General features: G+C 30.3%; 2 protein-coding genes across 3 annotated transcripts; one reads left to right on the forward strand and one right to left on the reverse strand.

The window, feature by feature from the left end:
- Window positions 1–225: 225 nt before the first annotated feature.
- LOC134721227 (PIH1 domain-containing protein 2-like) lies at window positions 226–5,700 on the reverse strand. Of its 2 annotated transcripts, none has more exons than XM_063584039.1 (5): window positions 5,588–5,700; window positions 3,913–4,103; window positions 2,594–2,717; window positions 986–1,569; window positions 226–379 (listed from the first exon to the last, which is right to left on the reverse strand). In XM_063584039.1, exons 2-5 carry the CDS (start codon window positions 4,099–4,101, stop codon window positions 242–244), a joined length of 1,035 nt encoding a protein of 344 aa, XP_063440109.1. In that variant the 5' UTR covers window positions 4,102–4,103; window positions 5,588–5,700; the 3' UTR covers window positions 226–241. The 2 variants fall into 2 exon arrangements, with proteins under 2 accessions (XP_063440109.1, XP_063440108.1); XM_063584038.1 differs by lacking the exon at window positions 5,588–5,700 and adding an exon at window positions 5,368–5,475.
- On the forward strand, window positions 5,443–16,090 carry LOC134721228 (uncharacterized protein NKAPD1-like). Its single transcript, XM_063584040.1, has 5 exons — window positions 5,443–5,520; window positions 11,978–12,064; window positions 12,830–13,044; window positions 13,966–14,058; window positions 14,536–16,090. Exons 2-5 carry the CDS (start codon window positions 11,999–12,001, stop codon window positions 15,185–15,187), a joined length of 1,026 nt encoding a protein of 341 aa, XP_063440110.1. The 5' UTR covers window positions 5,443–5,520; window positions 11,978–11,998; the 3' UTR covers window positions 15,188–16,090.
- The last annotated feature ends 1,123 nt before the right edge of the window (window positions 16,091–17,213 follow it).

Below are 17,213 nucleotides of genomic sequence, written 5' to 3' on the forward strand. Positions count from 1 at the left end.
CATGTTTTTCTCGTTTATATGACATTGACATCATTATATCAATGGTTAGTAAAGAAGGCGACACATTTCATTGTGTGCACTCATGTTGTATAAGACATGGTCTGGCTAAATTACGCCATTGTAGTGACATTAAAAAGACATTTCAAAACAACAGTGACCATATTAAATCATTGGGCCTGGCAAAAGTTCATTGAAAATAAATTAATCCACTGCAGAAAGTGCAAATTCTGATTTTATAGTTTTATTTTACTGTTGGTACAGTAATAGTTAAAACAGATGTCTTTTTACTAAATTTAGCTGATGCTTCATCATCTAAAACGTGATGTGGAAAGTTTATATGTAAACTGTATCTGTCATCTACTTCTAATTTCATATCATCCTAAAATATTAAAAAAAAATTAAAACATACATGAAAAATAAACAAGATATACTGCAGTAAATTTTTAACATCTAAAATACATTCATTGTAAAAATGTCAAGTATAGACTCAGGAAAAGCAATTACAATGATTACCTATAAAACAAAATGATCATTACAAGGTTTGTATTTTGAAAATTATCTCCCTTACAGCTGTATTTCAATAGCAATGTGGTCATATTTTGTATAGAAGAATTGGTGTGAAAATTTCAGCATTAATCAGTTAAAAGTATACATATTTATGTAAAGTTATAAAAATGTCATACTGAATATTGAAAAAGTTGTCTGACAAATAAGGGGGATTTTATATAGGCATAGATGGGTTTATATATCTACATACATGTATGATACATGTGTAGTTATAAGGAATAAAAAAAGTTCTCAGTGGCAATATGCTACAATAACCATATGTTTTAATTTCAAACATTTTCTCCTTGATATCAAAAATTTAAACTACATGATTCATACACAACATATAAAAATTAAACATGATTTTTTAACATGTGGTGTACATGTCATTCATTTTTAATTTGTATCGGTCTGCTTCTCATAAATTTTCAATATTTACCTTTGATATATCTAAACAACATTCTTTAACACTAGAAACACCATCTAAAGTCACTCTGACTTTTATCTCTTCAATATTATTATTTCCTTTCACACATTCTAAAGTATATTTAGGGCATGCAGTTTTCACAGTTGATGTTGAAATTTCTTCGATTAAACCTTTCTTTTTCTTTCCACTATCTGATGAGGGCATTTTAAAATCAAAACTATTTTGTGATGTTGTAACAGGATCACATTTACCCGTGTCCTCACTAACAGCAATATTAGCAAATTTATTTAATATTGTATCTTTTGCATCCGACGGGAGAGGAGCAAAGTTTTTTTGAAGCTCTGACATATTTTCGTCAAATTCTTTATCACTTTTTTCAGTCTTTTTGTTAAATGCTTGAACGAATTTCTCCATATTTCCTTTGAACACAACATTTCCACCAAGTATCTGATAATTGCTAGACACCTGAACGTCATGCTGATTTTCAACATATTTGATTGCTAGTTTAATTAACAAATCTCTTTCTGTTGTGTTTTGTTTGCCACATTCTTCGATTATCTTTGGATTAAATGCAACAGAAGTAATAATCACGGTACCTGGAAAATACATACAAAAGTTAAAAATCCATTAGCCAAAAATTATCTTATTATTGATATCTTCAATCTAATTTAAATCCTATCTTGTGGCCATGGTGTCCATATGGGTTAAGCTTCTAGAAAATTTAACCAAACAATAAACATCAGTAATATGGACATTCTTAATCGTAATTTTAAGAAAATATATTTTTTTTACCAAAATTTGTATAGATAGTGCTACAGTGGAATCAATTTCTAAATAGTTTACTAAAAAAAAATATATATCTACCGGGTAAGATGGGCACTGAAATTATGCACATTTTTGTCAATATTGAACAAAAAGTTACTTAGGCCTAAAAACATGTCAAGCAATTCTGCACTAGAAATTTTAAAATTATGTTAGTTTACACATAATCAAAAATTCCTGTAATTTCAATTAAAAATGTTGCAAATTAACATGTCGTACTTAGATATGTTGTAAAAAACATATATTTTTTTAAAATATTTAATATTTGTGTCTTTGTTGTATTTAATAACATGTTGTACTTGATTCACCTCTAAAAGCATGTAACTAATTTGTAACACATGTTTTAAAGCAATTACATTTTACACTTTTAAAACTGAAAAACAGTTGGTTAACTTTTTTTCAATTACTAAATATGGATAACAGTATAACAAATATTCAGGGATATAATTTATCCTAAGATCCTCTGCAAACAGACAGTTCTGCATGTAAGTGAGAGGTTTAGCTAGCTATAAAACCAGTTTTATAACCACCATTTTCTACATTGGCAAATGTCTGTACCAAGTCTGGTATATGACTTTTGTTATTGATTTTTTTTATGGGTTTGAGCTTTTAATTTTGCCATATGATGACATACTTTCTGTATTAAATTTTCTTCCGAGTTCAGTATTTTTACTTTTTTCTAGTAATATCTTTTTAAAAGATTTCTTTTTTTATGTTTAAGATTACAGAATATATACTTCAACAATAACAGTGTGCATGGGGATGAATTTTTAAAAACAACTAATGAGAATATAATACCTGAACTATCTTTTTCTTTCTGAAGATCAGTTCCAATAACTGGTATAGGATCATCTGTGGTCTTAGGTTCTGGAACTCGCTGCCAACTGCAGAAATTAATATACAGTTTCCATTGCTTTGGTGCCTGTAATTTTATCGGAACACATGTCAGAATAACAAAAACCAATGTAAGTATTTTTTGTTTCAAACATTACATAAAGAAGAATGTGGAATATCTATTAAATATAAGACAGTATACAATAAACAACAATCACCCATGGTCAACTTACCACAGGCATTATATTTAAGTTTTCTCTTATTTTTGAGTGTAAATTCACATTACGATAAGACGTGTCACGGTACTTGCCTATCCCAAATTCATGTATTATATTTGTTATTCTCGTGGGATTATGTCTGATGCTCGGTCCCTTTCTGTGTGTGTTACATTTTAGTGTTATGTTTTTGTTCTCCTCTTATATTTAATGCGTTTCCCTCGGTTTTAGTTTGTTGCGCCAATTTTGTTTTTTGTCCATGGATTTGTGAGTTTTGAACAGTGGTATACTACTGCTGCCTTTATTTAGGTATTCCTCCCCTTAAAATAGACATAAATTCATAGACTAAAATATTGAACAATATATGGTCCAGATAGACAGCCTTGGGGTTCTTTTGGATTTTTAAATAAAAGGTCCATCTTAGTAAATGAAAGGTTAGGTGTTAACAATTACCCTTAGATGTGGAAGGACCCCAAGCCTGCTATATCATTTTGAAAATTGCAGGTTAATTCATCTTTGAAATTAACATGATGTTTCACATATAAACAATAAAACTATTGTTAAATTCAAGCAATTTCCATGATGAGATGAATAATGATTCTGACAAGTGTGTAAATTATATTTTCACTAAGAATTGTTGCATATCATGTTTATCCTTTCTTTCACAAAAAACAAAACAAAAATAGTATTACAATTTATGGAAAAAGAAGGTAACTTCAAAAGAAACAAAACAAACCACTGATGTCCACAAATAACCTTTACTCTCCATTCTCTATTTTTTGTTAGGTTTCAGTCTCGATAAAATTTAAATTCATATTTTCATGTACTGTGGATTCATTTATTTTCGTGGGTATCAATTTTCGTGGATCCCGGAAATGTTTCATCTTCGTGGATATTTGATTTCGTGGTTTCGTCTAAGTTTGTATACAACCCAATAGTAGATTTATGATTCGTTGAAGATTTAAATTGGTGGTTCACTTGTTGCAAAGAAAACCACGAAAATTGGTATCCCACGAATAATAATGAATCCACAGTATGAGAATGTTTTTCTAAAGTGCACATATGTACCTGTAAACTACTCTGCACACACATATTTGGTTCTGGTGGTTTCATATACTCCTTGGCCTCTTTCATCTGTTTATCGATAAATTCTTTGTACTTTTCTGGACTACTTTCCGCCATCTCATCCAACATTGACCATACATTCTGTGCTTGATTTAACAATGATTCCTTACTGAAATCACCTATGTTTGCCATACCTATGTAAAAAAAAGAAGAAAATTGTATATATGTTTTTATTATTAAAGCCAGAACTTAGCACATGATCAACATATACATGTAATAAGATATTTAAAATACAATTTGTGAAAACACATCTATAAAGATCTACAAAAAATTAATGGAGAATGTGTCCCTATGGACACAGATGATGCCCCTGCTTGCATACATGTATACATTATAAAGCCAATTTAAAGGGACAAAACTCAAAAAAGATAAAAGTGATGCTATCCAAATTTGTACTTGATCTGCTCAGTTTTGCAGTAATAAGTCAATGTAAGTGTGGTGTATAGGTTTCATAATGTTTGGTTTGGGCAAACTTGAGTTACAGAATGGAAACTAAAATTTTTGCAATTTTTCAATTTATAAAATTACTCGATAATGGTTAAAGTAACACCACAAATTTCAACTTGATCTGTAAATTTCTTGTGGTTATAAGCATTTTGTATAAGTTTCATAACATTTGGTTGAAATAACTTACGTCAGAGAGCGAAAACTAAAAAAATTGCAATTCTTTTTTTCATTTTTAAAGGGGCATAACTCGAGAATGGTTAGAGTGATCCCATTTAAATTCAAATCTATTCTTTATTTTGTGGTAATAAGCATTTTTTTATAAGTTTCAAAACATTTTGTGGAGGCAAACTTAAGTTAGAGAACGGAAACTAAAAAAATATAATTTTCCATTTATAAAGGGGCATAACTCTAAAACGGATAGAGTGACACTACCAAAATTCTAAAGGGTTTATAACATTTGGTTGAGGAAAACTCAAGTTAGAGAATGGAAACAAATTTTGGGATGTACAAACATTCAGACGGACTAGTGTATAATGCCTCCTCTGCTACAGGGGGAGTAGTCCAAATAATTATATCATCTTGAAAGGCTATAATATTTTTTTTCTTTGACGCCTTACATCGTCGCAGGAAGGGTCAAAGCAAACATTTAAAATAGTCTTTCAAGACCTCATAATTATTTAGACTACGATGGGAGCATAAAATTTATAACCCTGCCCTCTCAACCTGAAAAATAACATAATTCATGTATTTGTCCAAATCATTGTCAAATGAAAACATGCTGTCTGGGAAAGTTCAGTGGGTTACCTATTGGTAACCATATTTGTTTAAATTTTAGATTTCGTATAACTCAATCAAGTTTTGACACAATTCTGGTCCTTTTCTATTTCAAAACGACAACATGTCATTTCAAATTAGTTATATTTCAGTAATATAATGTAAATTAAAAACTACCTGGTTGTATATTAACTCTATAAGTTTCACGTATGAAATAAATATTCACAAGCACCTGTTTCTGCTTGTAAAATGCGTCCTTAGACAGCGCACTACGTCATCAGAAAGTGTGTAAAAGGGGGACAACTATTTTCTACACAAACGAATTTTTTCGTAAGTAAAAACTTGATTCCTTTCGCTTTACGGGACATCCAAATCCCTTTACAACGTATTTATGTACCTACTATTCCATTCTTTTACAAATACAATTGTTCTTATGTTGACTATTGGCTAAAAATGCTGTCCAGACGTTTCGGCCACATTACCAGTTCGTCCACAGGTCGTTTCGGCCAAACTAACATTTCGTCCTCTGTCGTTTCGGCCTCAGTCGATTCGGTCAAACTAACATTTCGTTCTCTGTCGTTTCGGCCTCAGTCGATTCGGTCATACTCTATTCAATATCGATTCTACTAAAGGAAGAGACCGATTTCATTGAACTGCAATTCCTCTGAAACCATATAAAGCTGGAAATGTTAGTACGGTAGTGTCACCTATATTCGTGGATATAAGACTATTCACACAGAATGCGGTAAAACTAAAAAACAACAATTTGTTTTATATGTCGATAATGTTTAAAACCTTAGAACTTCATTAAAATAATACAAGTTAGTTTGATTCTTTCCGTTAGCTAGTTTTTTTAATATGACCTACATTTCTAGTGTACACAAATCGGCATATGATGCCAAGTACGTCACCTATTTTCGTGGAAAAAGTTCGTTCTAAAAATAACACAAGAAGAACACACAGTATGGAAGCCCAGTGGTGAGCATATAATTGTAATTTCATACAAGCATATTTTTGTACATTTTCAGATCAGTGAAACTAAATAAAACATTGTTTAAAGACAAAGTATTTTATTTTATTTTATTGAGCCTGAAAATCTTAAAAAATAAAAAAAAAATTGAAACACCAAAAAATGATTTTTTTCTTCAACTTTTTAAATATTATTAAAATAATTATAAGTAACAGATTTATAAGTAAGTAAGTAACTTCCCATTAATTATAAAAAAAAAAAATAATCTTAGGCTACAGTCATTTTTCCCCTTTGGAATCATGATTATTTTCCTCCCAGAAGATAAAGTTCATATTTATTAAAATCGAGCAAATGTTCACTACTCAAAAGTAGTCCAACTGTTAATACAGAACTGTCAATAGTAAATAGTAAATGGTAAATATAAATAAAACTGAAAACACAGTCCAATAATTTACAAATGTATATATCATAATTGCTATTTTCAGTTTCTTTCTGCTTATTTTTCTGCCATTTAAGTTGAACCTGTAAATATTAAAAAATGAAAATTAATTATTTTGTGATACACAAATCTTCTATTTTTTTTTCAAACAAAACAAATAAATACACCATTAGTTAAAACTGTTTATACAAATCCTCTTTAAAACTCAAGTTATCAACGTTAGTTGAACTTAATTTACAAGAATTGTGCTAAATAACTCCTTTTTGAAGTTCATTTGATTAACCAAAAGTCATCTTTTATTGTTAAAATTCATCTAAAACATATAAGAATATGACACTGATTGCATTCCATAGATTTTTTTGGCTGACAGGGAATCTCCTTGTTTATCACGTGATATTGTTCATTAGAAAGTAGCGTAATCATACAACACGTGGATTTGGGATTATAGCTTGGGAATAAAGTTATTGAGGTCGTTGGAAATAACACAAATAAAGAAATAAGTAAAATCAGCCATTTTGTTTATTAAATAAATAAGTAATAAGTCTTACCTTGCTTGAAACGTTGCGATTCATTTTTGTATGATGTTGTTGTAGGATATCCTTTAGCAATCAAATCATGCCATTGATGACGTCATAACAATAACACGCATGCGAGATATTTAGGATTTCCGGAAGTCCACGAACTTATGTATCCACGAAATTAGGTGACTAGACTGTATATAAAATAAAATATATTTAAAATAAAAAAAACAATTGGACTAAATAACCAATGCAAGCTATTAGAAAAATTATTTGACACCCTAGTTGGGCCTATTGCTCTTTACGGTAGTGAAGTTTGGGGAATAGGCAAACAACACAGGGATTCAGATCCCTTTGAACACTTGCAGTATAAATTTATAAAAGAAATTCTAGGAATACATTGTAAAGCATCAAATGCTGCATATTTAGCCGAGCTAAATAGATTGCCTTTATATACCAGAATAGAATTTTCAGCAATAAAATATTGGCTTCATATACTTGAATCAAATAATTCACTTGCCCTAAAAATATATAAAGCAACTGAAAAAAATAACTCTTGGATATTAAATATGAAAAATCTCATTTCATGACTTGGATTTCATTTTATTAATCTAAATCCTATTGATATTAAGATGTATTTAAAACCCATTCAAGAGAGAATCAATGATATAGCCTTCCAAAAGCAAGAGACTGACATCAATCAAAATAAAAAATTGAACTTTTTTAATATACTTTATAAACCAAATAAAAGACCCTGGTATGTTGATCAATGCAAATCCAAAAGTGATAGATCAACATTATGTAAATTGAGGTTAAGTGCTCATACTTTATCTATTGAAAGAGAGCGATATCTAAAAATACCAAAGCAGAGTAGGGTATGTCTTTGCTGCAACAATGGAGACATTGAAGATGAACTTCACTTTCTTTTAAAATGTTCCTCCTATAAATATGTGAGAGATAACCTTATTAAAAAATTAAATAATGTTTTATTGAACAACAAATTTCCTTCCTTATCATATAACTTGCTTATATCAATTCTAAATAGTAATTCCCAAACAATATTAAAAATTGTTGTCAACTATTTGAATGAATGCTTGTTGGTGAGAAACTCATTATTAAAAGGTACTGTGAAAGTACTTTTATTCGTGGGGTACCAATTTTCGTGGTTTTCGTGGGTGACTCTATCCACGAATTTAAGTGTCAAACGAAATAAAACAACCAATGTCAACATCAAGACATGGAAAGATCCTCATCGGTGTTTTGACTACTGATATGATCTTTTAATTCTGATAAAAAATGTTTTTGATAAAGTGTTCATTTTATATCCTCATAGTTCTCGTACACTATGGGAAATAATAATTTCATGCTGGGCTTGATTTTGACAAGAATTATTTAACAATTCAAGATACGTTTATAGTATTTGTTTATGTCTCTGTATTCTTAAGGTGACATCTTTATGGCCTAATTAACACCTTTGATGGTCTTTTATCTGTTGATCACTTTATCTTAGATAAGTTAGTGTTTTCACAACGATTTACTCGGCCAATGTTTACTTTGCAATTTCCTTCAATCCAGACTATTTGTCACTTTCGTTTCTATAATATTTCAATTATATTTTTTTAAGAAAGAGAAAATCCACGAATTTAAAAACCCACGAACAAGTAAATATTGCTTTAACCACGAAAATTGATACCCACGAATTAAAGTACTTTCACAGTACTTGATTTCTGTAATAATGTATATGCTTCTCATTTATTTTTTTAATATATTTCTCTCATAATTATCCACTGTCACTCCTTCATTGTATATATGTTATTGTAGTTAGTCTTTAATTTGTTGCCATAACCATTTATTGTCAATGTGTTAGTGCTAATAAAGTTATCTTATCTTATAAAATAAGTGTCTTTGAACATACTGAACCAATACACCTTATCGCTATTCCCAGCTGACCAGAGAATACCGCTTGAACTTTTGACGTCATACAACAATCACTTTTCCATTGTGGCATTGAATATTTTTTACTGTGTGATGTTCTGTAATGCCCCTATTGGCTGACAAATAGTAATAAGCATTTAAAGTGTATCTTTTTTCCACAGAAAATGCTAATTTTTGGTGTGACTGAAATTTGTATTTGCTGTGAAACAAAAGCATTGGAGAGGACACAAGACTTTCTTATCTTATGACACACATACATGACCTTTAATTTGTGACATAAAAATAAGGTCTTTTGAATTTGGTTTGATTATAATATATTTTATTAATAACAGACTGAGACTTATAGTATAACTAATCGCCGTATTTGAATCAAAAATAAGACAACGCTTGACCAAACAACGCATGGATCATGTGGATTAAAGGAGTGCGCAGCACGAGTTTAATCCATAGCGGTGTTCGGTCACAAGTTGTCTTATTTTTTATATTCAAATACAGCGATTAGTTATACTATTTATAAGTCTCAGTCTGTTATTAATAAAATATTTGGGACCTTTTTTGGGCTAAAAAACATATATGTAATATGCACTATTTAAACGGTTCATGGCTTTGGGCATGTATATTTTATAGTTGCTGTAAAGTGTATGGGTTGGACAATTTTTATGCTGTATTCTTTCCCTATTAATTGTCTATCATAAAATGATAGTACTTATTGATCCAAAGCTATCTACTGATATATTTGATGTCAGTAAAAAATAGACATGGAAATTCGATGAAACTTACAATACGACCGACACGAGTTAAAAAAGACAAACAAGCAGTTATCATGGTTATTATCAAAATATTTGATTGATTAAAAAATTGTTTAACTCAACATAACTTTATAGGTAACCGAAGTGAGGGGTTCCAAATCCATCATAGACTATGAAAGTGTCTGAAATGACAACGAAGTTGTGAATGACATAAAGATCACACCTAGCAGGCAGGTTACATCTTGTCTTGAAAAAAGTATTGAATATATGTCTTGAACAAAGTATTCAATATGTATAAGTCCGGTGAAACAGACATTCAAGTCAGACATACATGATACAAACCCCGGTCACAAAAAAACGCCCGTCTTTATTCATTATGTTCATTTCATGCTAAATAATTTTGTTGGAAATTTTCGTTTTTAATAGCAAAAATGTGGACAAGACTATTGTTTTCAATCCAGATACTGCCAGAATTTTTGTTTAAGGCAAGAATCAGTCATTTATTTTTTCTCTCAAATATCTCAGACTGCCTCCTCAAATCAAATGGTTCATGCATGAGACTTGAAATCTTTCTAGAGCTTATACTGACTGAGGATCATTATTCAACTTTGTTATTTATAAAATAGGCTGGGGCATTTGGGATTAAATATGTTTTCGTAGGTAAATAATATTGTGGAACATTTTTTACATGAGAGTGTAATAGTCTATAGAGTATTTACTATTACTTTCTGTTTGGTGGAATAGTGACATAGAAGTCAATACTTTCTTGCTCAATCCTGTGTCGCTTTGAAGGTTTCCTGATTGTCATGACATTCTCAGCCCAAGCAATGTGTATTACTGTAATTTGAATTTTAAAATGACTGAGTGCCGTTTTTTCAACGCACTGGTCAACTCCACCATAGCAAATCACATGACTTTGACAATCAGTAAATACCTGGAAAAAATATCTTTATAAGTAAAGAATTATCTTATTAAAATTAAATACTCGGAAAATGGAAAAGTTCACGAAGTTTAGTCTGATTAATCATTTTTACCCCCCCCCCCCCCCCCTAAAAAGAGTCAGAGCAAAGGGGCCCCCTTCTGAATCCGCCACTGCATTCTGTAGGTTAGTATAGAAATAATTTATATTCTGTAAGTATGTAATTTTGATTGCCTTACAACTGAGGGAGGGTGACCATTTTAATAGATTTAAATTTTGTGCAGTATAACATAAAACATTTTCACCCATTTGCTCTACATGTGTTGGAAATGATGATGCATATGTTTTTGTCACATGGTGATGGAAGTTAAATGACAGATTCATCTCAAGACTGTATCCTGGAACTGGCCTATTGTATATTTCGACTGGAGAAAACAATAACCATGATAACTGGTGTGGCCAAAATGTCAACATGGTCAAGCATCACTCAAACTTACGCTGACCTGAAAAATAATAATTACTAATATTTTTTTTTTACTCTTACAATGTATATAGATACAGGAAGATGTGGTATGAGTGCCAATGACATGAATGAGACAACTCTCTATCCAAATAACAATTTATAAAAGTAAACCATTACAGGTCAAGGTACGGCCTTCAACAATGGCCTTCATATATTCAGTTATAACATATTGTTTTAAATAAAAATTCTTAACACTGATTTTAAGAAAACACTAATAAACATTAGATAATGCATATATATATTATAAAGGTTTTATAGAAATTCAATACATACCTTTATCTCAAGTTTTGATTGCCTCTTAGTCTGTCAACATGTATTAAAATAAAACAGCTACATATACATAGCATTTAATTTGATATTCAGATGAAGATCAGCAAGTTCCAAATGCATTTAGATTTTTTCAAAATTTTGAAATATTGTCCAATGTAAATGTTCATATCATAAAATTGAGAATGGAAATGGGGAATGTGTCAAAGAGACAACAACCCAACCAAATAAAAAACAACAGCAGAAGGTCACCAACAGGTCTTCAATGTAGCGAGAAATTCCCGCACCCAGAGGCGTCCTTCAGCTGGCCCCTAAACAAATATATACTAGTTCAGTGATAATGAACGCCATACTAATTTCCAAATTGTACACAAGAAACTAAAATTAAAATAATACAAGACTAACAAAGGCCATGTATACTTTGCTATGTATGCCTTGAAATAAAACAAAATCTCATTCTTTTTCAGTAGTCATTATACCATAAAAAGATGACAAATTCTGCAGCAAAAACATTGTTAAGGAATTACATTCGTCATGTTGGTAGTCACAACAAGGTGAGATATAATTTCTAATTATTTTTACAGCATACAATGTTTATACCCCAACAGGGCCACTCTAGAGAATGTCTGTCAGTGTCTGTCATAGAAAAAATATTATGGGATACATGGTAGAGGCATCCACCCAGGCCAATGTCTCAGAAACAATATAATACAAGAAAAGACATGTCAGTCAATGTACATGCAGTCTTTAGCAATACCAAAGTGTCTATAAAAAAAGAAGATGTGGTATGAATGCCAATGAGACAACTATCCACAAAAGACCAAAATGACACAGACATTAACAACTATAGGTCACCATACAGCCTTCAACAATGAACACAGCCCATACTGCATAGTCAGCTATAAAAGGCCCTGATGAGACAATGTAAAACAATTCATACAAGAAAATTAACGGCCTTATTTATATAAAACAATGAATGAAAAAAAAATATTTCTGTTCATTAATGTATGTCCTGCTCTAAATTGCTTGTATAGTCTTAAAATAATATAATTGAGAACAGAAAATGTCATACATATGCCTTCAACACTAGATTTTCTAAAAGTTGTGTACCAGTAACAGTTATTTTCTATATGGATAGGTTATTTTATTTAGCAAATAGTATTAAATATTTAGACCTTATAATACTGTTGAAGATGAACATAATTTGTTTCTTGGTTGTAGAAATAATGGTTTTAATAATTTTTCTAGATTTAAATTCTTAAAACATCCATGGGAGATAAATTTTGAAATTATGAAAATATATTTGTTTTCCTTTTTAGATTGTTGAGGAAGCTGACATGTGGAAGAAACATCAGCGATATTTAAAAAAAGATTTTGAGAAAGACAATAAATATTCCTTTCTTCAGGACAAAAGAGAAGATATGAATGATGAATTTTCCAGTCGAAAAAGTAAAAGAGCTCATATGGATGAAGAACCTGGGAGCACCTTTTGTCTAAGACAACTTTACAAAGCAGAAGAAAATGACCCTGATAGGTACTCTAACATTGATGTTACTTCTTGCATTTAGTGTATCTGTAAATATTGGTCAGCTACTAATTGAGCAAATGTCAGCAAGTTTAAATGATTATGGTAGCTTTTTTTTTTTTGCTTTTTCTTTTGACTTTTCTTTGAAGCCATTTTGTTAGATTTCATGTAAAACAGAAGCTTTTTTCAAGATTAAGAGATAAAATGTAGTATTTGATGGCGTAATATGAACCTATTTATTAATAAGCCATGTTTACTGATAAATGAACCTTTAAACATGCGTGACATGATAAACTTAATTTTTGAGAGTCAATAATTATTTTTATTACTTTTTTACTATGACAACAATAATAGATGGCAAGACACAGTGTCCTGCAGAATACAAATTTTCATTGTATTTTTAGTTTGCTTTTGAATTTCTGCCATATTTTCTAAATGCTAATAATAATAAATCATAGAACAAATTTTGTACTCATTACTGAATGTAGCGTAAGGAGAGCAGTAATGCAACTGCAAACAGTTTATACTACCAGGTATAGTTAGAGTTATCTCCCATTTTGGTATTTTTTTGTGATTAAATTTTGACAATTTTATTTTATTTTTATGCAATCCCTGATGCGTATTTTTGTGTTATTTTCTCAATTCTTTGATCTTTAATTAAAATATCATGTTCTTTAAACTACAAAAATCAAAATGTAGCAAATCATTATCATTTCATATTTAAAAAAATAAGGAAAGTTATTCATTTCATTATAGATCATGTAGATTACCATAACTTGCATAAGTTTTCTTGTTTAAGATTTTTTTTGGAAAAGAGTTGAGGACTTCACTGTTTCAAGTATTAGAATTGAAAATACAATGGGAAACACTTTTTATATGCATAGTAAATAGTTTTAGAATGACAAAAGTGTATTTTTTGTATTATTTCAGATGGGGGCATAGTGGTTTTAAAGAAATGTATCCTAAACATTTTGACAGTGACAGGTCTGAGGAAGAAACAACATACAGGAAACCGAAGAAAACGTAAGATAGAGTCACAACATTCTGTTTCCTTCTTTATCTCACCTAGCTGAAAGACCAAGTGGGTTTTTCTCATCACTCTTTTTTACATTTTTCATCATCTTGCCATAAAACTTTTACAAAAAACCGAAACTACTGGGCCAAATATAACCAAAGTATAAAAATGTGTCTGATGACGTTGCCTACCAACCAAAATAGCCAAAATAGTATTGTTCATGGCTGGACAAAAGGTACAATCAGTTGATGTGTTTTATTCTTTTAATATTTACGAATGGACATATAATACTAATAGTTTATATTAAATGAAATAAGTCAAGTTTTAAAAGATTTTATGAATTTTTATCAAAATCCCTTCATTGTCTCCATAGTTAAATTATATTTGGCAGGCCATGTGCTTGTTACTTAATTTACATTTCTAATTTTGAAATATTTTTTTTATTTTTGTTTGATTTCAAACAGTACAATAATTTATTTTTGCAGGAAAAAGAAAGGGAAACATAAGAGAAAAGAAAAGAGAAAAAAAAGTAAAAAACACATCACTTCAGAATCTGAATCAGAGAGTAGGAATAAAAGAACCAAAAAACATAAAAAGCATTCAAAACGAAAAAAGACAAAGGCTTCAAACTATAGCAGTGATAGAAAATCAGATGAACAAAGCAATAAGCTAAAAGATTCTGAAAATTCATCAAGAAAAAGGAAGCATTCAGAAATTCATAGTTCGAAAAATGATAAATATGACAATCAATCAGAGTCCCATTCAAAGAGAACCAAACATAAGCAGTCTGAAAAACATCTTAGCGTGAACAAAAACTCACATAAAAAACATAAGAAGAAAGCTCATGTAAGTAGCGAAAGTGAATCTTCCGATTCGGAATCTCATCAAAACTTTAAGAGAAAGAAAAGGAAAGTAGATTCTGATGTGTATGACAATAACGGTTCTTCTGAACTTAGATCTGATAAAAGATTAAGGAGAGACAGGTTATCAGACAGAAAATTTGAAAGGAGTGAATCAGATAGTCGAGATGACCATAGTCCAGATGCTCGTCAAATAAATAAAGAGAGATCAAAAGAAAGAAAACATCGCAAGAGATTTAGGAGTTATTCTAGTTCAGAATCGTCTGATTCAGATTAATCTTATGATTTTCAGGAAAACATAGTGTGGCAGCTGATTTTTAAAAAACAAACGATATCAGTTTGTGCAATAGCTACAGTATTTTAATTATAAAAGCATACATGTATGATGCAGACTATCAGATTTTTTATGCAAGTCTTAGCATTAACTAATGTTTTATAACTGGGTTATTCTATTTTAAGTACCATAATGATTCAGGATACAAACAAAATTGTATTTAAATAATTTTATCCTATTTGCATATTTTATAATGCTTTCTATTTAAAAAAAAATAAAAAAGTTCTCTTAAATATAATGATTGGCTCATTGTATATTGTTAGAAGTATGATTTCATAAGTGGGTAAGAAAAATAAATTATTCAAAATATTAGTTTAGTTAAAATGTTACATTAATTCCATCAAAATGTTTAGGAGCAGAAATTTTAGTTGTAGAAGTAATTATTATTAGAACATAAACAAAACAAAATGTGGATACAGAATCTCAATTTGACGCACATTGTACTCAATCACAGTTTTATAATATATGGATTCATTTATAATCATGGATATTTGATTTCATGGTTTTGCTAAAGTTTTCATACAATAACATAGATAATTTGTTCTTCATTAAGTATCTAAATATGTTGTCAACATTTACCAATGAAAACTGGTATCCCACCATAAATAATGACTCCACATTACTTAAATGCTTACTTATCAATTTTGAAAGGAAGTTGATTGTATTTGTTTCTTTATGATAAGCATATGAATTAGTTAAAATATATATGAAATGAGTGATAGAAATCAATGCAATAAAATGGATTACACATTATTTCATATGAGTTTATGTTATGGTTAACATGTTAACTGGCCATGGTCTTGCTACTTACAAACTTAGCATGAAAGTCCAATGAATCCAGTATAGGGTAGGTTCAGAAAATATTGTGATGTTTTTATTTATTATTTGAAAAATTGAATACTAGTTTAGATGGCATTGATCACTATACACAATCTGCTTTTTTCTTGATAAAAATGGACTGTGAGAATCAGTTTTTCAAATAAACTAGAGGCTCTAAAGAGCCTGTGTCGCTCACCTTGGTCTATGTGAATATTAAACAAAGGAAGCAGATGGATTCATGACAAAATTGTGTTTTGGTGATGGTGATATGTTTGTACATCTTACTTTACTGAACATTCCTGCTGCTTACAATTATCACTATCTATAATGAACTTGGCCCAGTAGTTTCTGTGGAAAATGTTACCGGTAGTAAAAATTTACAAATTTTATGAAAATTGTTTAAAATTGACTATAAAGGACAATTACTCCTTAGGGGGTCAATTGACCATTTTGGATATGTTGACTTATTTGTAAATCTTACTTTGCTTAACATTATTGCTGTTTACAGTTTATCTCTATCTATAATAATATTCAAGATAATAACCAAAAACAGCAAAATTTCCCTAAAATTACCAATTCAGTGGCAGCAACCCAACAACGGGTTGTCCGATTCATCTGAAAATTTCAGGGCAGATAGATCTTGACCTGATAAACAATTTGACCCCATGTCAGATTTGCTCTAAATGGTTTGGTTTTTGAGTTATAAGCCAAAAACTGCATTTTACCCCTATGTTCTATTTTTAGCCATGGTGGCCATCTTGGTTTGTTTGGCGGGTCACGCCACACATTTTTTAAACTTCATACCCCAATGATGATTGTGGCCAAGTTTGGTTTAATTTGGCTCAGTAGTTTCAGAGGAGAAGATTTTTGTAAAAGTAAACGACGACGACGGACGCCAAGTGATGAGAAAAGCTCACTTGGCCCTTCGGGCCAGGTGAGCTAAAAATGAAGTGTACAATTCGTATTGTGAGAATCAATTAAGGTTGAATAACTTTACTGTAAGTTGAGGAAAACATGTGTTGTATGAATGCCAATAAGAGAAATTTTCAGAAAATTCAACAGGACATTATATAAGGATGTGAAAAATGAAAGGTACAGCTTTCAACAATGAGCATACCACATATTTAATCAATAAAAGACAACATAATCA

Source organism: Mytilus trossulus, chromosome 6 (assembly GCF_036588685.1).
Source record: "Mytilus trossulus isolate FHL-02 chromosome 6, PNRI_Mtr1.1.1.hap1, whole genome shotgun sequence".
Classification (NCBI taxonomy): Eukaryota; Metazoa; Mollusca; class Bivalvia; order Mytilida; family Mytilidae; genus Mytilus; species Mytilus trossulus.